Below are 24,196 nucleotides of genomic sequence, written 5' to 3' on the forward strand. Positions count from 1 at the left end.
AGTGGCACATGTGTCTGAAGTTAATTTGTATTAGCAAGAGGCCCTGGTCCACTCATTCTCATTGTCTCTCTTCCACTGCCTCTTGTTCTTTTTGCCCGCAAATACCTAAAAATATTGAAAAAATTCTAATCATTACCATAATTCAAACCCTTTAAAATACTAATTGTCTTCAACAATCTATACTTGCCCTACATGTACAGTTATATGTAAATCTTATTCTGCCATACATAAAAATGAAATTTTAATAACATTTCTGATTATTATCTGGCTGTGCTAGATATTTGTTCATATACAGTAAATTAAAAGTCACTGGCATTACTGTCCTAGACTTATTGCTAGCCATCTGAAACTGCTCGAGCTACATTTTGGTTTATGTTTTTTTAAAATGTGAGCTAACCACTCGATTGCTAAATGTATAACTATCCTCATAGAAGTTATAAGAGAACAGGGAGGAAGTCAAAAGACCATGTACTGTAGTGCTCATTAATAGCTCCAGATGATTAAAACCCGTAAGTCTTTAACTAGATATCTGTTTGTGTAGCCTGCAAGGAGTCCTGGCATCAGTTTTGAGTCATTGCTTTAGAATCTTCTTTATATTCAACAAGCATGAACAAAATAAACTATTAAATGATGTGAGGAATTAAAAAGTTCCACTAGTCTCCAGAGCTTTACAATATGTATATTCTGCATGTACACATAAAGAAAGCTTCCTTACAGAGGTGTGAGAGGTCTGAACACAGAACCATTAAACATTGATGAAGAGTCACAGGAATGATTCTGTATGGAAAAAGAGGTATCTACTCATGATTTGAACTAAGAAGGATTGTTTAAGGCTATTAAGGGATAACTGGATAACTGAGTATTACTTTCTATAATTTGAAATACATTACCTGGTTGCTAATTATAAATTGATATATTACTAGCATTATATTTTTATATATTGTTAAAATTATGAAAGTTTCCTAATAGTGGTTATTAATTTTTTTTCAATTCAGAAACATGAAATTAATAAAAACTGAGCTACATTTCAAATTTATTACAATAGATGTAAATTTTCTGTGATTTAATAGAATAATACATTTCTTCTAAAAGCACAATTTATAATAAAATGAAATCACAAAATGAGAACATAATTATAAAAGGGCAAAGGCAGACACAATAATTATGAACATAAATATTAAACAAATAGGCAGGTTTAAAAAATTTGTGGTGGAGAATCCAACTTATTTAACATTAAGTAATATCATTTTCTTCTACATAATGCCAGGCATTACTCAAACTTAAAATTTCACAATGGTTTTTGTCAGGAAAATTGTCTTTACAGGAAATCTCACACATTAAAAATCAATATTGGTCCTTTATGATATATATATATATATATATATATCATATATATACACTATACAAGTTATGCAAAATAAAATAGCTTATTTGTAACAAAGGGCTGGACACTAGGTACAGAACTTTCCCTTATACATATATATATATATACATACATACATACATACATACATACATACATATATAAATATATATATATATGTATGTATGTATGTATGTATAAGGGAAAGTTCTGTACCTATATATATATATGGATAAAAATGTTGAACATGACAGATTAATAACTATGGTTATCTATAGGTAGTAACTACAATGAAAACTAGCAGTATCTCTAAATTAGATACTGGAAATGTTGAAGATATAGTACATTTCCACTTTATATATGTTTGAAAAAACAATAAAATCATTGTCTACATATTTTAAAAGAGTAACCATAAAGTCACATAAGAGCTTCATATCACATCATTATTTAGTAACTAAACCCAGTAGTTCAATCTGTCAAAGAAGAAAACTGATAGCCTTTAAATAACTATATGACTGAAATGCTTTAAGTATGCTTACACATTTATAAATTAATATTTAATGGCTTCTTTGTAAGGAATTCCTACTAAATTGTGACTATTTCTCTTTGATTTCACAACAAAACACTCACTTGTTTGATGCGATCAGGATTAACAGTCGTTTGAGGTTGTAGAATGCTGACTGGTTCTGTCTTGGCCACATTTTGGGGCATTTCTCGGATTTTTTCTGCAATAAATCCATGAACTGCATTCAATGCTTCAACGGTTCCCTGGATTAAGCACACTCGCTCAGTAGTACCTGAGGAGAAAATATGCATTTTAAGAAAACATCCCACCTCATTTTGAATTTCAAAATATCAATATAGAGAAAGGAAGATAGGTCAGTTAGATAATGAAAATATATAGCTCTAAATTTCAAATGTTCAATTAAACTCCATGTACTTCATAGATACATGTCTATTTTTAAAAGCCCCTTTTGAATTCATTCTCTTCTTGTAGTCTCAAAATAGACATGTGAATTCCAGTAGAACCAAAGGCCTTGAAAAATACACAGCCCATCACCTGACACAGAAATAACCAATGGTTACTTTTTACTCAAAAATAAGAATCTATGGATCTTGTTTCAAAAATTTCATTCCGCATGGGTGAAAACATTAAACCAGGCATGAAAAGATGGGATTAACACTGGGTCCATAGTGCAAGAGAAGTTTAAAGTAAAACTATTCTCAGTTTCTACCACCTTTTGTTTTTAAGCCACAACAACCACCATTTGATAATTTATCTGTGTTTTTCAGTAGAATGTAAACTCAGAATAGACAGGTTGTTTGTTTGTGTTGTACATTTCCATGACCTACAACAGTCCCTGACTGAGTAGTAGTTTTTGAATAAAAGACTCAATACCTCTTTTATTGATGATACAATTTTTATAAAATATAGAGTGTCAGGACTGAACAAATGGTATAAGATACAGTAGAGGGTTTTACAGACATGCCTTCAATAGTGACAAATTGGGATCAGGTTTCTCAGTAACTTCAGCAGTTCGGGATGCAACAGTAGCCATCTCTTAAGTGTGTCAAAAGCACATGTACTTTCTGCCCAGAAGTAAGTATTTGTTTTTTTGTTCTATAGAGTTGTAAACAAGTGAAAAAAGTGGTATTTCAAGGTTTGTGAATTTTTAGTATATACATTTTAAACACTCCCCTATATTCCTTATTGGTGTTATTGATTCCAAGCCACTCAAAATGTGTTAAAATATAGTTATAAGGACAACATTGTGAATCTAGTCATATTAAAGAAATTGTGAAGAAGTAGTGTTGTTTTATAATGCAAAAACATATTTTCATTTTTCTAGAGAACAGACTTAGATCACAGGAATTAGTGCTGAACTAAAACTATATTCATAGAAGCATGTATAGGTTAAATCTGAGTTTGTAAAAACATCAATGGAGACCAAGAATAGCTTTCATTTTTAAGGATGATACAAGATAATATGACCTTATAGAATTATTTTTTCCTGTTTTTCTTTATCAGATTTCCTTACTTCTTTTTAAAATATCTTTTGCGTTTATGCATAAAATGATCTATTTTATGGGAATGCTCAAGGGAGAATTTACAAGATTGTATAAACTGTCCAATAAATGGCCAGAAATGATCAATAAAGATAATGAAGAACATTATTCAGATTAGCAGAAGGCTTAAAACACACAATGCAGAACTGGTTTCAGAAGCAACTACAACAGAATTCCTTGAATACTAAAAATAGCCTGATGTAAACAATCCCTATAAAATGAAATCTGACAGTAAGTAAATAAATGGAGTCATATCAATGCTGTTCTTAGAATTGTGACTTGCCATAATATGAATGCCTGGTGACACTGTAACAAATATTCTTCAAACTGTACAGAGTAACATAAATTAAATTGGAAGCACTCGTTCATCAAGAGAGCTAATTTTCTAGAGCAACTGTTGCACAGCAGCATGTGTGGCATAACTTGAAGTTAGCTCATAGGGTCACAGACACAGTAAATATATACTCTGAGGATTGAGTGATCACATCATTTTGATTAGTACAACTGAAAGTACAGGCAGACAAAACAGAAAACAATGTAACATTGGAGAGACTGAAATACCCAGAGAAGTTGCTGTCATCTTCTTCCCATGAATTCCACAGCCTTTTCACTAGGTAAATCAAAAATGTAATTTTTAGGAAAGTCATAAAATCAGGAATACTTACTGTTAAGTATATGACCAAACTGTAGCACAGATGAGCAAATAAACTACAAAAGTTGTTTTTGTCATTTTAAAGGCTTTTAGACTCCATTAGTGTCTAAATGAAAGTACTAGTTATTATTTTCATTGTTTCATGGAAGCGTTTACTTCTCTTTGCAATAGACTAGCAACAAAAGTAGAAAAAAACAGCAAGAAAAAAATGAATTCACTTATTCTGTGTCATGTAAAAATACAAGTAGATAAAACATCATTTAGAACTCATTTTTAAAAATTGGTATACATTCATTGCATAATAATGGATGGACTATGTGTCATTTTTTATCAGATATATCACATACTTTCACCATTTTCCTGCCCCACCTCCCTTTCTTAACCTTCCCTCTAAACTCAAAGTAAATAAGGTTAAATCCCTACAGCGATAACTGAAATGGCTTTAAGTTTTGATTTCACAGGTATCATCAAACATATGTTTCAGAAGTTAGGTATAATTACCAAGAAGGTTTCATAGAAAAATCTTCATAGAAATTTGCTAAAATGCATTCTCCATGTGCCAGTGTAATTCTTTTACAAGTTACCAAAAACAATTCCTACTCTCATCGAGGACATTCCATAATCTGTGCACTAGACATCATCTGCTTTTACCTACCACATATTCCTCTCATTAAAATAGAAGTCTTTCTTATTACTATCCTTTTCTTTTAGGTCATTATGAACAACAGAAAAAGATGTTTTACATTTTTCAATGTTTAAAGACATGAACAGAACTAGACTTTTCCTTTTTACAAGTCCAATGAATCGACTAAGTGAAAGATCACAAATGCATAAAACACAGTGTATGAAAGAATCATAGGAGATTTTCATGAAAACATCAGTGTTCAGCATTAGCATGGGAAAAAATGCTCCTGCAATCCTCCCCATGCACACCCATGCAAAGCAGTGCAAGGCATGGCTCCAGCTACAAAGTGATTCACAAAGTACTGAGCTAGATCTAATCACCATTACATAGATGTACTAAAAACAGAGAAGTGGGCTGGAGAGATGGCTTACTGGTTAAGGCACATGGCTGCGAAGTCTAAAAACCCCAGTTTGCTTCTCCAGGTTCCATGTAAGCCAGATGCACATGGTAGTGCATGCATGTGGAGTTCATTTGCAGTGGCTAGAGGCCCTGGTATGCCCATTCTCACTCTCTCTCTCTCTCTCTCTCTCCCTCCCTCCCTCCCTCCCTCCCTCTATCTGTAATAAATAACAGTAAATAAAATCTTAAAAAATATTTAATAAAAACAGAAAAGCAGGTTACCCTAAAAGGAAGCTCAAACACATCAAGAATTTAAAGTACTTTACAATTCATCATTTCATCAATAAATGAGATTATAGTCCCCACGGAAAATAAGTAGGAAAATTATGATCAAAAGAAAATAGATTGTGATTGGATCCAAATTTAAATAAACTTTTAAAAGATAATTGAAGCAAGATAGAAATATATATTAGGTAGGATTAAAGAATTACTGTTAATAGTTGTGATTATGTTATCAGGTAATGTAAGAACATGTCATTTTTTTCTTTGTTGGAATGTATATTTATGGATATAGATGTTAAAAAATCAAAGGGAGGGCTGGAGAGATGGCTTAGCGGTTAAGCGCTTGCCTGTGAAGCCTAAGGACCCCGGTTCGAGGCTCGGTTCCCCAGGTCCCACGTTAGCCAGATGCACAAGGGGGCGCACGCGTCTGGAGTTCGTTTGCACAGGCTGGAAGCCCTGGCGCGCCCATTCTCTCTCTCTCCCTCAATCTGTCTTTCTCTCTGTGTTTGTCTCTCTCAAATAAATAAATACATAATTTAAAAAAAAATCAAAGGGATTTGCTTCAATATGTTTCTGTGATACAAAGTAACTGAAATAGTCAGGGTAGAATTTCAGTATTGTTAATACAGATGAAGAGGTAATGACAAATATTTGTTGTATTCACTTTAATATCTATTTCAAAAAATTCCTAATAAAATACTTAAAAGTTCTCAAAAAACTCATAGCCTTCTAGATCAGCTTACCTTAAAAAATGGTGTTGGGGTGGGGACATGCACGCACGCACGCGCGCACGCGCACACACACACACACACACACACACACACACACACACACACATTCCATTGTGTACAACTGGAGGTCAAATGACAACCTTGGAGTTTTGGTCTTCACCTTCCAATTGGGATAGGGTCGTCTTGATTTTTGCCTTTGTGATATCCCGACTACCTAGCTAGCACATGAACTATAGCTTCCTAACGACTTTGCTTCCCACTGAAGTAGCATATGCGGTTTACATACACAGACACCATACTGCAAAGAGAATAGCTTTAAATGGGTTCTGGGGATCACAACCTCCTGATTCTCAGGCATGACCATATCCAATGTTAAAAATCAAATTATAAGCTCATTATCTACATATGAGAACTAGGTTAGCAAAACATTTCAACATGTTTTGTGCTCTAAAGTAAATTTGGAAACTTACTGGATGCCTGAGAGCTAATTCAGGCCAGAATGTCAGTATTCTATTATAATGAGTGCACACTAATGATTTCACATGTATTCTTGCAATTAGGAACTATATTGAAAATTAGTAAACACTTTTTCGGATGTGAGAATCCTTTTAGTATCCCTAACCAAAAAAATCCAAAATCTAAAAAGCTTTAAAACCTGTATTTCTAGCCGGGCGTGGTGGCTCACTCCTTTAATCCCAGCACACGGGAGGCAGAGGTGGGAGGATTGCCGTGAGTTTGAGGCCACCCTTTGACTCCATAGTGAATTCCAGGTCACCCTGGGCTAGAGAGAGACCCTACCTCGAGGAAAAAAACAAAACAAAACAAAACAAAACAAAACAAAACAAAACAAAACAAAACAAAACAAAACTGTATTTCTTTGAGGGAAGACATGACACTAACTCAGAACATTCACGTTTTGGAGCTTTTCAAATATAGAAATATGGAACTAGGGTTAACTAATCATCAAAATTTGTACAAATATGCCCAAATCTGAAAATATCAAAAATGTAAAATTCTTCCAATACATCTAGATAAGAGAGCTACATTAAGAATCGAGCTGAAGGGAATTCAATTTATAATTCAGTATGTATCACACTAATGTACATATAGAATATTTTAGGAACTACTAGTGTTAGGCAATAGTGATGCAACAGCAAAGTGTATGGCAGTGAAACATCTCCAACAGAAATCAATAAAAATATGAAATATTTATTAACCCTTCTGTTGCAATCTATTAGGTTTACATCTCAGAAACAACTTAAGTAAATTGACATGCCAATAAATTTCACAAAAGGAAAAAAAAATAAACAAAACATTGTATAGTTAAGTTTTATAATTAACACAACGGCTTCTTAGAGTGCAGAGAAGTTACAAACAAGGAGCACCAAAATACTGAACTGATAAGACTGAATTCATCAAAGCATCTAGTTTCTACCAATTCATGAAGTATCTCTTAATGTATCATATACTTTCAAATGCCTTAGACATTTGATATTTAGAAACAGTTATAATCTGGATAATAACAAAGTGGCAATCTCAAGATTTTCTGAGTTGTGTATATATCTGCTTACTATTCCAAATACGGTGCTTTGAGGAAAACACTTCTTTAAGTTTTAATGTTCTTTCCTTGTATCTTTTATCCCTGTTTTTATTGAACAACTGATTACAATGGATCCTCTGTATGTGTATGCTTCAGGCTTCTAAGTTTTAATGAGTTGAAGCAAAGTTTTAAAAGTGTATAAACTAACAATAAATAAGTTCCCTGCTATAGATGTAAATAATAATTAATCTTTGAGAAACCTATTGTGTTTCAATGTGGTTTTTAAATTTTTTGTTATTTTATTTAATTTATCTGAGAGAGGAATGGAGAGAGAGAGAGAATGGGTGCACCAGGGCTTCTATCCACTGCAAATGAATTCCAGATGCATGCACCACTTTGTAAATCTGGCTTATGTGGGTCTTAGGGAATTGAACCAAGGTCCTTTGGCTTTGCAGGCAAATGCCTTAACCACTAAGTCATCTCTTCAGCCTCATCAGTGTGTGTGTGTGTGTGTGTGTGTGTGTGTGTGTGTGTGTGTGTGTGCGCGCGCGCATGCATGTTTAGCTGTATGTCTGCATCTGTGGTCAGTGCTAACACATGGACTATTACTGCAATGCTATTTTTTAAAGTGTTAATATGGGCTGGTAGTTATCTTAATTTGTTAAAATGTAAACAGAGAATAAAGTAATCTTCACTTAATTGTTCCAATTATTCTTAAAATACAATCATTCCAGATTAGGAGCTGTGGGGAATGGTAAGTTATTTGTACTTTTTAAGGTGAACAGATAGAACAGGTATGAGCTCATTAACTGTCTCTTATTTTTTTTAAATATTTTTTAAATTTTTTATTTATTTATTTGAGAGCGACAGACACAGAAGGAAAGACAGATAGAGGGAGAGAGAGAGAATGGGCGCGCCAGGGCTTCCAGCCTCTGTAAACAAACTCCAGACGCATGCGCCCCCTTGTGCATCTGGCTAACGTGGGACCTGGGGAACCGAGCCTCAAACCGGGGTCCTTAGGCTTCACAGGCAAGTGTTTAACCGCTAAGCCATCTCTCCAGCCCCTGTCTCTTATTTTAACAGTTAAACACACACACACACACACACACACACACACACACACACAGCTTTAAAAGACATTAAGATAATGGTGGTAAATTTAACAGATTAAGACCAAGAATTCTCAAACGTGATCTTATTTTTTATACTACTTTTCAACAGAATACAATACAAGTTCTCAATATATATATATCATCCATAGGTATCCACATATGTGCTTCTATTAATCCCTTCAGATTCCTTGTGTGAATATCTTGTTACCATATCGATTGCCATTAAGGACATCCTCAAAAGATCAATGGGTATATGGACATGTATGTGTTTGCTACATGAAGCAATGTAGTGTATTACATTATTTAGTGACAATACAAATATTTTCCAAATGTCAACCCTATAAAACTATACCTCCTCTGACATTTACTAATATATTTTTTCTTGTAATTAATTTTTATGTACCCATACTCAAAAATATCTAAATGAACATTTGAAACAACATAATAATTTGTACCTGAGATAATTACATGTTTTAAATAATGAATACATTTCCTTAGGTTTAAAATAATTTTATAACTTCAGTAAAATGTTAACTCATGCAATATATCATTAATATGATTATTATATAACATACTTAAATATATATACACACAATACACATATATATATACATATATATATATATATATATATACATATATATATATATATATATATATATATACATACACACACACATAGATAATATCTTATATTTAATATTCACAACACCCAGGACAGATATTATTTCCAAATCACGAAAATAAAAAGAAAGTGTGTAGCTCAGAAACCCAGCAAATGCACAGAGAAAAGTCTTATGAAGTGATAATTTTTTTCCAATAAAAAATTACCACCTGAAAATGTAACGTTAGTCCTGCTTCCATATTAACACACTTAAGAAAATCACAAATAGCTTAGTCTGCTTATGGAAAAACAATTTTTACCTAAGCATGATTTTTTTCACACAGTATGGCACAAAACTAATGTCTCATTACAGATGTATTCCAAATCTGACATCAAATGTAAAAAATAAAAGTGCTTGATCCTTCTTGCAGAGAACAGATAACTATAGGAGGTGGCTACCAGTTATATAAACATGTATGGATTTGCCACATGTAGCAATGCAGTATATTACATTAATGAAAATATATATGTTTCCAAATGTCAAGATATTAAACTACTCATAGGACTCTTCTGACACATACTAATATAACTTTTCTTCTAATTTATTTTTATGTGCCCATACTAACAGAAATATCTAAAGTAAAATTTGAAACAACTTTGTGATTTATATGTCAAGTAATTACATGCTTTTTATTATTAGCAATGCATGTTAGTATAAGTTTTCACACACACAAAAGAACTTACAATCATAAAAGTCAGTTCAACATGTAGCTGTAGCTTCTGTACCACTATGCAGTTATCACAGTTGGTACCAAAGAAGTCTTTCTAACCTACAAGTACTGAGGTAGAAATACACAATTTTAAGAAAAGACTTTAAAATAAGGAAATCATATGTACTGGCATGATGCAAAGTAATAACTGTTTTTCTTACCCAGGTGATTAAATCTCTATATGAACACATGTCTACTTCCATATTATTAAAAGAAATTGCACAAGGCCATAAAGCCTTTAGTCTTTAGCCAACATAGTGAAGAATTTAAGTTTATAGAAAATGCTATAAAACATATACAGTTAAAGAATGAGTGTATTATTTATAAAAATTTAAATGTCACTTATTTCCTTCAGAGTACTCACAAAGAGAGAATGGATGGAAAAAGAGATATCATGCAGTTTTTAGTTCTGAAGCATTTGAGAAGTTCTTGCCAACAGGTAGGACAAGATCTATCATTCTTTACATAAGCCTTCTCAAAATTCACAATCATTACCTAAGTTGATGAATATTATTACCTCTTGGCTTCTAACATAAATGATAGAAATATAAAATCACTATGAAAAATTTCATTAACAATTATACTCATAGGGGCTGGAGAGATGGCTTAGTGGTTAAGGCACTCACCTGTGAAGCCTAAGGCCTAGGACCCACATAAGCATAAGGTGACACATGTGTCTGGAGTTTTTTGCAGTGCCTGGAGGCCCTGACATACCCATTTTCTCTCTATATATCTGCCTCTGTGTATGATTGAAATAAATAAATAAATACATTTTTTATATGTTTAAAAATTACATTTATATATCCTATGTAAGTACAAATATCCAATGAATCCAATGTTGATTCATCAATAACTTTTGTCCACACTTTCTGAAGACAAGTTTTTTAAAAAAAATTCCAGCTGTAGCATTAGCCCATAAATCTATTATAAAGTCAAAGCCCATATCTACATGGACAAGTGGACTATACTGCTGACAGCATGCACAAGACCAAATAAATATGGAGAAGATGGGGAGAATTATGACCCTTTGCTTGGTGGGGGAAGGGATGCAGGACAATTTGTAAGTGTTGGAAAATGATGAGATGTTTACATTTGCAAATATATGTAATTCTTTGTTAAAAGGCAACATTTAATTAAAATAATAAAAGTTATTTTTGGAGCAGAGTTTTAGGTGTGTCAAATTTACATGAAATAACAATTTGAAAATTTTTATACCCATGATATGTGGATAAGTCCACAAAGAGCCCTCAGCTACTTCATCTCAGTCAACTCTTCCCCTCACCAGCAGCTGCTACAATGTCTCAGCATCTCACTACTGACCCCCATCTTCAATGAGAAGCAAATTATTTCTGGGAGAAAAAAAAAAAAAAACAAAACGGTAGTACTATACTATTAATTAACTAGAATTCTAACTGCCTACTTTGCTGCAAGAGACCACTATTCCTCATATTTCTACATATCTGTAATAAAAGTTAGTTGCTGCAGGCATAATCAGGCTTCTGTCTCACTATCTTCTCTATTCCCCAAGTCTCATTCAATTTCCTGCTCTTCTAGAACCTCTAAGCCTAATCACAGTGCATGCTTACTCCTTAGAACATCCAGCTGTTCCCTTGTTTTATAATCCACAAGGTCCTAGTCCTACAAAGAAGAGTGAGTGAGATTTTTTTGTTTGTTTCTTAAATCCTAATTTACTAGAAAGCCAAAAAACTTGTGTAATTTTTCTAGGTCTACTCGCATTCGTTTTGTTGTCATATTTCCTTATATGTTTATTTTAGAAACAAGGATTGAACAGATATATAAATGTACAGGCAGAAAGTAAATCAGGGCTGGAGAGATTGCTTAGCGGTTAAGCGCTTGCCTGTGAAGCCTAAGGACCCCGGTTCAAGGCTCGGTTCCCCAGGTCCCACGTTAGCCAGATGCACAAGGGGGCGCACGCGTCTGGAGTTCGTTTGCAGAGGCTGGAAGCTGTGGCGTGCCCATTCTCTCTCTCCCTCTATCTGTCTTTCTCTCTGTGTCTGTCACTCTCAAATAAATAAATACAGAAAAAAAAAAAAAAGTAAATCAGATCCTAAAGCTTATAGTGAACAAGGCAGAGCAGTGAAGAAAAGTATCAAGTGGTATAGTATTTTGAGATTTACATTTGCATTTACATTTGCTTTCTATATAGTAGACTCAGGTAACCACATGGGTCTTTTAGGGATACATTCTTCTCTGAGCTGCCTTACTGCTATACTCTTCCCAAGATAACCCTTTACAAATACCTATGGTTTTAAATGTTTCTCCTTATGCCTTTTTACTCCAGGGTTGCATTGTTTCTGAACAGGTCCAGTAGTCTTAATGATATCCATTACTTCTCATCCTTTACCTCCCATTCCTCACGCAAAGCAATATTTTTGAACAAGTATATCATGTAATATTTACTTGCTTGAAACCAACAGCTTCTCTGATAATGCTCAAGGTTAATTCAAATACTTTAACTTCTGTATCAGGACTTGGCTCAACATAGCTCTCAGTTCTCATCTCACATCAACCCCATCCCTTTGCTGTACTCCAGGGAATCAGTCATTTTTAGTTACTGGAATGTACCAAGTTTGCTCTCACTTGGACCTTTCTTCTGCTGAACTCCATCCTTTGGAAGCACGGCTCCCCCTCCCCCACCACACACTTTGATCACTTAAACCATGAAAGAAATCTTTCAACAGCCATAGAACAGCCTATTCTCAATTGCAGCCTATCACTTTGTGCTTCTTTACTTTCTCCATAAGCCCTGCTACTTTCAAAAATTGTTGGTTGTATGTTTTTTAAAATTTTGTTGTTTACCTGAATTTGATGGGGAAAAAAACGTATAAGGCAAGAACTTCTAATGTTTTGTTCACAAGTCTATCCCAAATTCTGTTCTTAGTAATTCATTATTAGATAATTATTTGTTTAATGGATTAAAAACATGATGTTGGGTAAACCACATTCTAAGACTGCATCAATCCAGATTAGTTAAAGGAATTGTTGAAAAAAGTGGGAGTATGTGAACTCTCAATGATGATAAAATAGAGTATAATTTGACTCTATTTACTAAAGATCACTGTAACAAAATGTGTTGATGAAAATATTTACAGTATACCTCCATTCTAATAGATTCTGTTTGCTCTACTTATCCTTCTGGAAATATTCAGGATGGAAGAACAGCTCAATGCCCCTTATTTTATTACCTTCTATTTATTCTAGGGTACATCCTCATACAGAAAATAATTCTGCAAATAATCTTTCTGGAGAAATAGATTCAAATGCATCAGTCCTGCTTGGATAAACTTACAAGCATAGATTAACCTTTGTAATTAAAATACACTATATAAAATATGAAAGGATGACCACAAATTAAGGAGTACTTACAGCCTTGCTGCTCACTGGACTGTGAAATATTAAATTTGACATATGCTACCAGACAACAATTATGCACTGTTAAGAAAAAAATTCAACCAACTTAGAATAATTCTAGAAAATTAGATTAGAACTAATATCTATACAAATTATACCATTTTATGTAAAGGTTTCAAGATATGATTTGCCACTAAATTTTCTTCTATTTAGCAGATAAAGTATTAATATGGAATTTTTCTAGTCATAGGAAGATCATTCTTTCATTCCTATTTTCTGTTTCTGAAACAAGCACCCACTCTGTAGCACATGTTGGTCTGGAATTTACTATGTGGCAGGCTGGCATTGAAATCACAACAATCCTCCTGCCCCAGCCTTCTAAATGTTGAGATTTTCAGCATAAGTCACAACATACAGCCTGAAACATAATGTTTTATTAGTGAGTCTCTAGTGGTTTCAGAGGAACTATTTTATAAATATTCACCTTATCACAATACTTTGAACATAAATATCACTTGTTACTATGATGTTAAAATAAATTTTTAGCACAAATATTCTTGGCCTTTTCCTACACTTAGGTAAAGATTATAGGTATATACATATTTCTGAATATATGCAGTATATTCCCAAAGTTAACTTCATAACCCTCTGGCCAATTTGATCAAGTGAAAAAAACAGACACTTCAAATTAACAAAATTAGAAATTAAAAAGGAGAGATGATAACAGACATAAGTGAAATTGGGAGAATCATCAGGTCTTATTTCAAAAACCTGTTGATCAAGTGGTTCTGGGTATAGTGTACAAAATTACAGTGAAAGATTTGAAAGGAAAAACACTTTGAAAGTTATCTCCAATATCTTTATAAACATACTGAGCACCTTGAAAGTTAGAGAACAAAACACTTCAAATATACACATAAAACAATGAGAATTTGGGCTGGAGAGATGGCTTAGCAGTTAAGGTGCCTGCCTGCAAAGCCTAAGGATCCAGGTTTGACCTCCAGGTCCCATGTAAGACAGATGCACAAGGTGGCACATGCATCTGGAGCTTGTTTGCAATGGCTAGAGACCCTGGCATATCCATTCTCTTTCTCATTCTCTCTCTCTCTCTCTCTTAGAAATAAATAAGATAAAAATAAATTTTTAGCTGGGCATGGTGGCACACATCTTTAATCCCAGCACTCGGGAGGCAGAAGTACAAAGTCACCATGAGTTCGAGGCAACCCTGAGACTATATAGTGAAATCCAGGTCAGTCTGAACTAGAGTGAGACCTTACCACAAAAAACAAAAAGTAAAACAAAATATAAATATAAATCTTTAAAAATGTAAATGTGTAAGATATGGCAGATTAGTTTTTCATCTGTGTTAAATCCCAATAATGCATAGGAGAAAGGCCCCACTAATAGGAAATTCAGGAAAAGTCTACTGCTATGTTCTTTAAGTTTTGCTTAACATAACAAAACAGTGTTATCTGTAAAGAGGACTATGACTTTTCCCTATGGAGAAAACATATACTTTCAAATTAAGCATACCTGCATTATTCAGATACGGTACTAGTAAAAGAGATGCATACAACTAATCTACAAGTTTACTGGAAATCTGCCCAGTTATAGAAATCAAGTGGGAGCTCCTTTCCACTGTGTGGCGACAGGGCTGTGGAAGGACAGAACAAACTCAGTGTGTGACTTACAAACTGATTCATACAGTGCAGAGACTCGCCTTAGTCATACACAATTCTAACATTGTCTCTTAGTACAGATCTAAAGTTGTCAAAGACACAATTTGATATTATGTAATGTATCTCAGTATGAAATTTTTAATCATTGCATCTCTTTTCATATAAGGTTATGTCTGACTTTATCTCTTTTAAGACACTCCATTATACACTAATCATTTGTCTCACAGTTGTTTATCTTTCCTCTGGCCAGTTACTAGTTTCACAGAGGCATACTACATGGTTTGGTAAGTATAGGCTAAAGCATTCTTATGTGTATCCACAGCAAACTGGCTTTCTCAGGAAAAAAAAAAAAATGTATATATCTCACAGGTTTTTATTGTTGCCTTCTTACTAGCCTGCTCAGGTTACAAGGAAGTTAGTTGTTTACATGTTCATATTGCTCATTACTCACACCCCCAGCATCCTGGGCACATATGACATGTATGTGCATGGGATTTACCAACTGTGGTGACTTGATTCAGGTGTTCCCCCATAAACTTATGTGTTCTGAATGCTAGATTCCCAACTGATGGAGATTTGGGAATTAATCCCTCTTGAAGGGAGTGTATTTTTGGGCTTATGGGTGTTACAGCCAGTTTCCCCACGCCAGTGTTTGGTACATTTCCTTGTTGCTGTTGTCCACCTAAGTTTGGCCAGGGGGTGATGTCCACCCTCTGCTCTTGCCATTGTTTTCTCTTGCCATCATGGAGTTTCCCCTCCAGTTGTAAGTCAAAATAAACACTTTTTCCTTCAAGCTGCTCTTGGTTGGGTGGTTTGGCCAGCCAAGCAAACCTGACTGCAATACCAAACAAGTGAATGTTGAATTTGCATAAAGATATGGTAGAAAGAGCTACTGAGTGGGTTACAACTGAAGTTTAAAACACTTGAAACAAAATATGAGGTCAAAACAGGACATTTTAGGAAAACAGAATGACAACTGTGAAGGCCATGGACATTCAAGAAAAAAAGGCAACCCCATGTCTTATGAAATGTTTACATATAGCTGGAGAAAATTGTTCAAAGGAAACAATCAATTGTTATTAGTTGAGTAATATGATGACATTGACAAAGCTTTAAAAGTTACACTTTAGCCAGGTGTGGAGGCACACGCCTTTAATCCCAGAGCTTGGGAGGTAAAGGAAGGAGGATCACCATGAGTTCAAGGCAATCCTGAGACTACATAGTCAATTTCAGGTCAGCCTGGGCTAGAGTGAGACCCTACCTTGAAAAACAAGAAGAAAACAAAAAGAGAGAGAGTGAGAAAAAAAGTTACACTTTAAGAAGTATTGGGGAAGGTGTATTTTGAAGAAAAACTTAATTTTACAATTTAATCATCTATATAATAAAATTAATTAAAATTTATAATTTTTTATTAGTTTTCTATTCAGCAAATACAGGCAGTTTGGTACCATTATTAGGCTCATCCATGATCTACCCCCTCCCTATTGGCCCCTCCTTGTTGAGGTATATGGGTCATGCCTTGTGGAGTTAGCCCACAGTTATTGGTACAATAAATGTTTCTGCATATCCTGACCTAACATGTGGCTCTGACATTCTTTCCGCATTAATTCTATCAAATGTCTGTCTACATTTTTCTATCTATGCTATATAAAACATCTGCTGTAAAACATGATTCATAAAAAAGAAAATGTCCGGGCTGGGGAGGAAGTTCAGTCAGAAAAATATTTGTCTCACAAGCATGAGGACCCAAGTTCAATCTCCAATACCCAAGTAAATGTTGTGCATGTTAGTGCATGTTGTTTCAGTTCTGGGAGAGGAGGGCCGGAGGATCTCTGCAGCTCATTGGCCCAGAAGCTCCTTGGTCTGCCTGCATAGTCTGATCAGTGAACAGCAGGCCAGTAAGAAATCCTATCTCAGAAAGAGGAGGATGGTGGAGGATGGTGCACCTCAGAATCATAACGTAGGCCCTCCTCTGGCCTCCACATGCACATACATATACAAATACTCCCTACCTCCCACACACACCCCTACCCTCACCCATGGAAAAGGAAGGAGGGATTTCTGGTTAAATATTTTGAAGAGAAAGAAAAAGAGCGGGAATTTCTTAAAAATAATTTTTAAGAGAAAGATATATAATGTCTTCCCTAATGAGTGAGATACAGTGTGTTCCAACATTGTAAGATATGAAGTTTTCCAGTAAAAAGATTTAAAATTTTACATATACACTGTATTAACATCTGATCATGGGGTATTTTATAGAACATATCCTGCAAAACTAAAATGTCCCAAAATCAAATTTGCTGACATAGCCACATCAAAAATTATTATTTCTATTTATTTTTTGTGACCCATTAAGTTTGATTAGGGTTACTAACAGGCACACTGACAATTACCACTGAGGAAAATGTCTCTCCCTCCACTGTAAGTATTAACTGTTCAGGAAAAGGCAGGGTTTTGTGAACCTGTAATCTCTCCATAAAGGAATATTGATTGGCCTCAGCCCAGAATTAAAGAAAGGTAAACTTGTAGAAAATAAAACTAAGACATATATAAGAATGATAGGAGATCATATATCAATATCTACTGCTATTTTCCTGAGACTACTAAGATAGTATTGTTGTTAGTTTGCTAGTTTATAAAAGGACAGAGAAAATAGAAGTCAACATAATAGAATAGAGACTCACATGTACTATGGAACAGAGTCCAGTGAAAATTCAACTGCATATAAATCAATATGTGAATCTCATCTACAATTGTAAGTATGCAATGAGTGGTATCAATAGCAGATGAGAATTTCTGCCTCTATTTTTTTTAATCTTTTAAAAACACTTATTTATTTATTTATTTACTCATTTACAAGTAGAGAGAGATAGAGGGAAGAGAGACAAACAGAAAGAATGGGTGCAACAGGGCTTCCACCTGCTCTATGTCCACTTTGTGCATCTGGCTTTATCTCTGTGTTGGCAAAGCGAACCTGGGTCATTAGACTGCAGTCAAGTGCCTTAACCATGAGAAATATCTACAGTCCCATTGTCTCTCTTCTTTATAGTGGTGAGGAAATGGTAGACTGGACTTGAATTGATAATTCTACTGTCCTCTTCTCAAGAACGCTGGGACTATAAGGATGTGTCAACCAATAGAATATATGGATGTCTCTTCAAAGAACATTTTACTTATTTATTTGCAGAAAGAGAGAGAGAGAGCAGGGAGGAGGGTGTCAGTGGGCCCACCAAAGCCTCCATCCTCTGTGCATCCTGCAAGTGCCATTTAGTGCATCTGGTTTTACGTGGTTACTGGGGAACTGAACCCAGGTTGTTGGGCTTTGAGGACAAGAGCTTTAACTGCTGAGCCATCTCTCCAGCAAGATGAATAATTTGTGAAAATAAAAACTCACTGTAAGCATACAGAAATGAAGCAAATAACAGTTGATTTAAATTTTGGCATCACATGTTAAACATAGAAAAAGAATGTCCTGTTTTTCAAACTTCCTGTTAATGCAGATGTAATATTAATTTTATATTTTAAAGATGTTATATTTATTTATTTATTCACTTCTTTATCAGAGACAGATAAAAGGAAAAAGTGAGAGTGAGAATGGGTGTGGCAGGGCCTCTAGGCACTGCAAAGGAACTCCAGACGCATGGGTCACCATGTGCATCCGGCTTATGTGTTACCTGGAGAATCAAACCTGGGTCTTTGGGCTTCGCAGGCAAGTACCTTAACTGCTAAGCCATCTCTCCATCCTATAATATTAATTTTAAATGTAAAATTTATTTTTAAAGGGCACAGGCAGCATAGGTAAGAAATCAAGGTTCTGCCCTTTCTTTTTGAAAAAACTTTATTTTCAGATTCAAGGAAATTTCACTTCAAGGAAAGATGTACAACTGATTTTAAAACTCACTAATTATTTTAAGAATATATTATCTGTGCTGTTTTAAGAATTTTCAATTATTAAAACAGCCAAGGCTAAATAGTTTATTATTATTATGCACATAAGTATTCTAATTCTTGTCTTATGATCTTCATTTATGTAAATAAGGGGAAGGAAAAAACTGACATATCTTAGAATTTTATAGAATCATTAAGTTTGGCAAAAAATATAGATACAGCTACAAAAGCTATATTGTTAACACTTCAGATTAAAACAAAATGAAGGATTTAAAATAATTACATTAGAGCTGAAAAGATGGCCTAGAAACTAACGCACTTGCTTGCAAAATCAAACAGCCCAGGTTCTATTCTCCAGGACCCAGATAAGCCAGAAACACAAAGAAGCACATGCATCTGGAGTTCATTTGCAATGGATAAAGCTCACTGAAGACCATGGTATTCCCATTCTCTTCTTCTCTATATGTTCCCTGCCCTTCTCAAAAAATTAAAATGTAAAGAAGGTAACAATTACATTAGCAAAATCCTGGGAAAACCTGAAAACAGATAACAAATACCATTTAACAAAAATGGCTAATGTTTTAAAAATAGTTTTTCTGTCATTAATTTCAGCAGGAATTAACCAGTTACTTTTTTTCCCCCTCTTCATCATTTTATCTCTTCTACAGATAGCTTTGACTGAATAGTATTTACTTTACTGATCATGTATTTGTTCCATCTTAGAACACAAGCTTTTCTCAATTTGTCAGTTTCTGGAGCTGGAGTGATAGCTTAGTGGTTAAGGTACTTGCCTGCCAAACTTAATTACCCAAGTTCAATTCCCCAGTACCCATGTAAGCCAAATGCACAGATGCGCACATGCATCTAGAGTTTGTTTGCTGAGGCCCTGGCATGCCTTTGACAAAATACAAGAGCACTTCATGATCAAAACACTGGAAAGAATAGCCATGGAGGGTTTATATACCAACACTATAAAGGCTACATAGATAAAGCTCCTAAACACCAAATAATACTTAATGGGGAGAAATTCAAGGAGATAGGGAACAAGAGAGGGGTGCCCACTCTCACCACTGCTCTTCTACTTCATACTAGAAGTACTAGCTCAAGCAATAAGACAGGAGAAAGAAATAAAAGGGATTCAAATTGGAAGAAGTCAAGTTATTAGCCCTATTTGCAGATGACATGATATTGTATATAAGTGACCTGAAAATCTCCATATCAAAATTTCTGAAGGTGGTAAATTCCTTCAGGAAAATAGCAGGATGCAAAACAATGCACAAAAATCAGTAGCTTTTCTATATGCAAAGGACAAATATACAGAGAAAGAAATTAGTGAGGCTGTCCCATTTTCAATGGTAACAACAAAAATAATTTATACCTTGGAGTAACACTAACCAAGGATGGGAAAGATCTATGTAATGAAAATATAGAAACACTCAAGAAAAAATAGAGGAGGACTTGATAAGATGGGAAGTCCTCCCATGCTCCTAGATAGGTAGAATTAATATTGTGAAAATGGCAATTCTACCAAAAGCAATATACAGATTTAATGCAATGCCAATAAATACACTAGCAACATTTTTCACAGAGATTGAAAATAATGATCTCAAAATTCATATGGAATGGCAGAAGGCATTAGATATCTTCACCAAAAAAAAGCAAAAACAAAACAAACAAACAAACAAAAAACCCAAATCCCTCAGGCAGTATCACCATACCCAAACTAAAGCTATATTACAAAGCACAGTGGCAAAACCAGCCTGGTACTGTAATGAAAACAGAAAAACAGACCAATGATACAGAATTGAAGACCAAAACCTTAGGTAAAGTAACTACAGCTGATTAAACTTTTACAAAGGGGCCAAGAATGTAGAATAAAGAAAAGATAGCATCTTTAACAAATGGTGTGGACAACTTAGATGATCATATGTAGAAAAATAAAATTATTTTCCATACACAAAAATCAAGTCCAAATGGACTAAAGACCTCAATATAAGACCTGAAACTCTTCAACTACTAGAAGAAAAAAAAAAAAAATAGGAGGCACTCTTCATGATATAGGCCTGGGAAAAGACTTTCTGAACAAAACCCCAGTAGCCCACAAAATTAAACAAACCCTCAACCAATGGGATATCATGAAGCTAAAATGCTTCTGCAAACATACCAGAAGCACAGCCAATAGATTACCCACTGTAGGGGAGAAAATCTTTGCCAACTTTACCACGGACAGAAGCATAATATCTAGACTCTACAAAGACACAACAAACAAATCTACCCTAACGACATGTCTCACTACTTTAGAGATACTTGCTCAATCATGCTTATTGCCACTCTATTCACAATAGATTGGAAATGGAACCAGCCTAGATGTCCCTCGACTGATGAGTGGATAATGAAGATGTGGCACATTTACTCAGAAGAAAAGAAAAATGAAGTTATAAAATTTGTAGGAAAATAGATGGATCTGAAAAGTATTATACTTAGTGAGGTAACCCAGGCCCAGAAAGCCAAAGGCACATGTTCTCTCTCACATGTGGATCCTAGCTACAAATGATTTGGAGTTCTATGTGAGTAGGAAGAAAACTAAGTAGCACAGGCCAGTAAACTAGAAAGGAGATATAAAGGTAACAGAATGTGGGGGTGGGGTGGCGGTAATAGGATGGTATTGTAAGTAGAAGAACAGATTAGTGCGGATGCAAAGGACTAAGTAAGATCAGGGGAAGAGATTGAGTAAAGAAAAGGTGGAGAGGGGGCTTATCAAAATCAAAGAGGATATAAATAAGTCATATGGAAACCTACTTTTTTGGACAGTGGAACACTCAGGAGCCATAGATTGTTACTACAAAATTTTTAGTGCCAGGGATGGAATAACTTCCAGTGAGTTGTTGGACAGAGAGGTCCTTATGCCCCCAAACATTATAGGCCATTGCTGAGGCCCTTGGTTTCCCACCAGGAATAGATGGTAAGACCCTATTACTGAAGACTCCACATATTCAGGCTCCAAGGTAACTGAGACATCCTGTTGTAGCTAAGCTGAAAACCTCCTCCATGTAGAACAGCTGACATAAAGGTGAAAAAAGCCACACTGCATGCACTTCAATGGGAGAGAGAGAAATCACCAGTGAAGATACTCAACATTGGATACTGCAAGCCTTATAGTTGGCCAATCAGGCCAAATGAGGCAATCTGTGCAATAGCGGCACATCTGTTATGGGGAAACCAACTGCCCTCTAATTTGACTGGAGGCTTGCTCCATGGGAAGGAATACATCACTGATGTTAAAAACATACAACAGAGGTACTTATAAGTGCAAGGGGTATAATGTCTGCTGGTTTCTAGCTAAATGTATATACTATTCTAACCAAACTACCCAGTAAGTACTTCTTTTAATGTTCATACCCATATATTAATGCTACTCTCAATTTTTTGATTAGAGAAGCTTCTCTTTTCAGATGGCAGTGACCTTGGGATGACTCAGAAGACACCATGATGCTGAGAAGAATTGACAGAAGAGTTCTCAGCAGTGAAACATCTCTATCACACCTTCCAAGGTTCAGGGTCCATTGTGGAAGAGGTGGTGTAAAGAATGTAAGAGCCAAAGGACGGGTAGGATTTCTTAAAACCTACTCCTCTAGGCACAAAATGGCCTGGGTATCCATGACTTCAGGATGCCTGACACCACCTACACAAATCCGTCATTAAAGGAGGAAAAGATCATGAAAACAAAATAAATGAGAAAGTGATTGAGAAGGGAAGAAGATATGATGAAGAGTGGATTTTCAAAAGGGAAAGTGGGGGAACGGAAGGAATTACCATGGGATATTGTTTACATTTATGAAATTTGTCAATAAAAAAAATAAAAATATCAAAAATCCCACTCCAAAAGTAGGCCAGAACTGAACAGGGAGTTCTCAGAGGAAGAATTCCATATGGCTAACAGACATTTAAGAAAATGTTCAACATCCCTAACCATTAGAGAAATGCAAATAAAACAACTATGCTAGTCCACCTTACCCCAGTAAGGATAGCAACCATTAAAAATTCAAATGAAAACAAATGTTGGTGAGGATGTGAAGAAATGGGAACACTCATTTACTGTTGGTGTGAATGTAAGCTGGTACAACCACTATGGAAACCAATATAGAGACTCCTGAAAAGGATGAATATAGCGTTATCAACAGACCCTGCTATTCCCTTAACTGTGAATTTACCCTAAAAGCTCCACATCTCAGTTCAGAGATATTTGGTCAACTATGTTTATAGTTGCTCAATTCATAATAGCTAAAACCTAGAATCAACCCAAGTGCCTATCATTGGATGAACAGATAACCAAGATGTGGTATATCTACAGGACAGAATTCCACCCAGCAGTAAGAAAAACAAACAAAGACACGATGAAGTTTGTACAAAATTGGTCAACTTGGAACAGATCATTCTAAGTTAACTCAAGCAATCACAGAAAGACAATCGTGATAGTTTCTCATTCATCTGCAGTTCTTAACCTGGATCAGCCCGAGTTCTAAAATACCTGAAGAGAATCTTGAGGCTTAGACAACAGGGAAGGTAGGGCTTGCTGGAAGGAAAAGGGGGAGGGAGAAGACAAAACTGAATCCAAACTGAATCAGTACCACAGAATCCTATATTCTGGAAGTTAGACTAAAAGGTGGAACACTCAAGAAGACCTAAGGAGGAACACCTGAATTGAAGGGCCTTGTAGATGGTTAGATGAAATACCTAACCTTATTTCCTGTTTCTTCTCTGACTGTTTTTCTTTTCCCTTGGCAATGGCCTGTAATTTTCTGTTCCAAGATGTGGTTTACATCTACAATGAGCTATTGATCAAAGAGATCTACTAGATTTCAAACAAACAAGACAGACTTCTATCAGTGCACTTGATTACCCAACAGAGGTTATTGGTAAGACCTTACTACTGAATATGTTACTGGCACAGGCCGTGGACAGTGTTGATTGGAATTTGGAAGAGACCATTCCCTGCACAATTAGCCCATCTAGTGCTAGAAGGCACTACATGAGCTTTTGGGGGAAAGTGGCCCAAATCTGTCCAAACAACTCAAAATCTAATTGTCTCAGAATCAAACAACCTGATGTGAT

General features: G+C 35.1%; 1 protein-coding gene across 6 annotated transcripts in view; it reads right to left on the reverse strand.

The window, feature by feature from the left end:
- Positions 1–24,196, reverse strand: part of Nova1 (NOVA alternative splicing regulator 1) — a 129,177-nt gene that overhangs the window by 21,522 nt on the left and 83,459 nt on the right. For all 6 annotated transcript variants that reach the window (XM_004661849.3, XM_004661848.3, XM_045154716.1 and 3 more), the window contains one exon: positions 1,994–2,160. In XM_004661849.3, the coding sequence (XP_004661906.1) occupies positions 1,994–2,160 (167 nt within the window). The remainder of the gene's footprint in view (positions 1–1,993; positions 2,161–24,196) is intronic.

This window comes from Jaculus jaculus, chromosome 7 (assembly GCF_020740685.1).
Source record: "Jaculus jaculus isolate mJacJac1 chromosome 7, mJacJac1.mat.Y.cur, whole genome shotgun sequence".
Taxonomy (NCBI): domain Eukaryota; kingdom Metazoa; phylum Chordata; class Mammalia; order Rodentia; family Dipodidae; genus Jaculus; species Jaculus jaculus.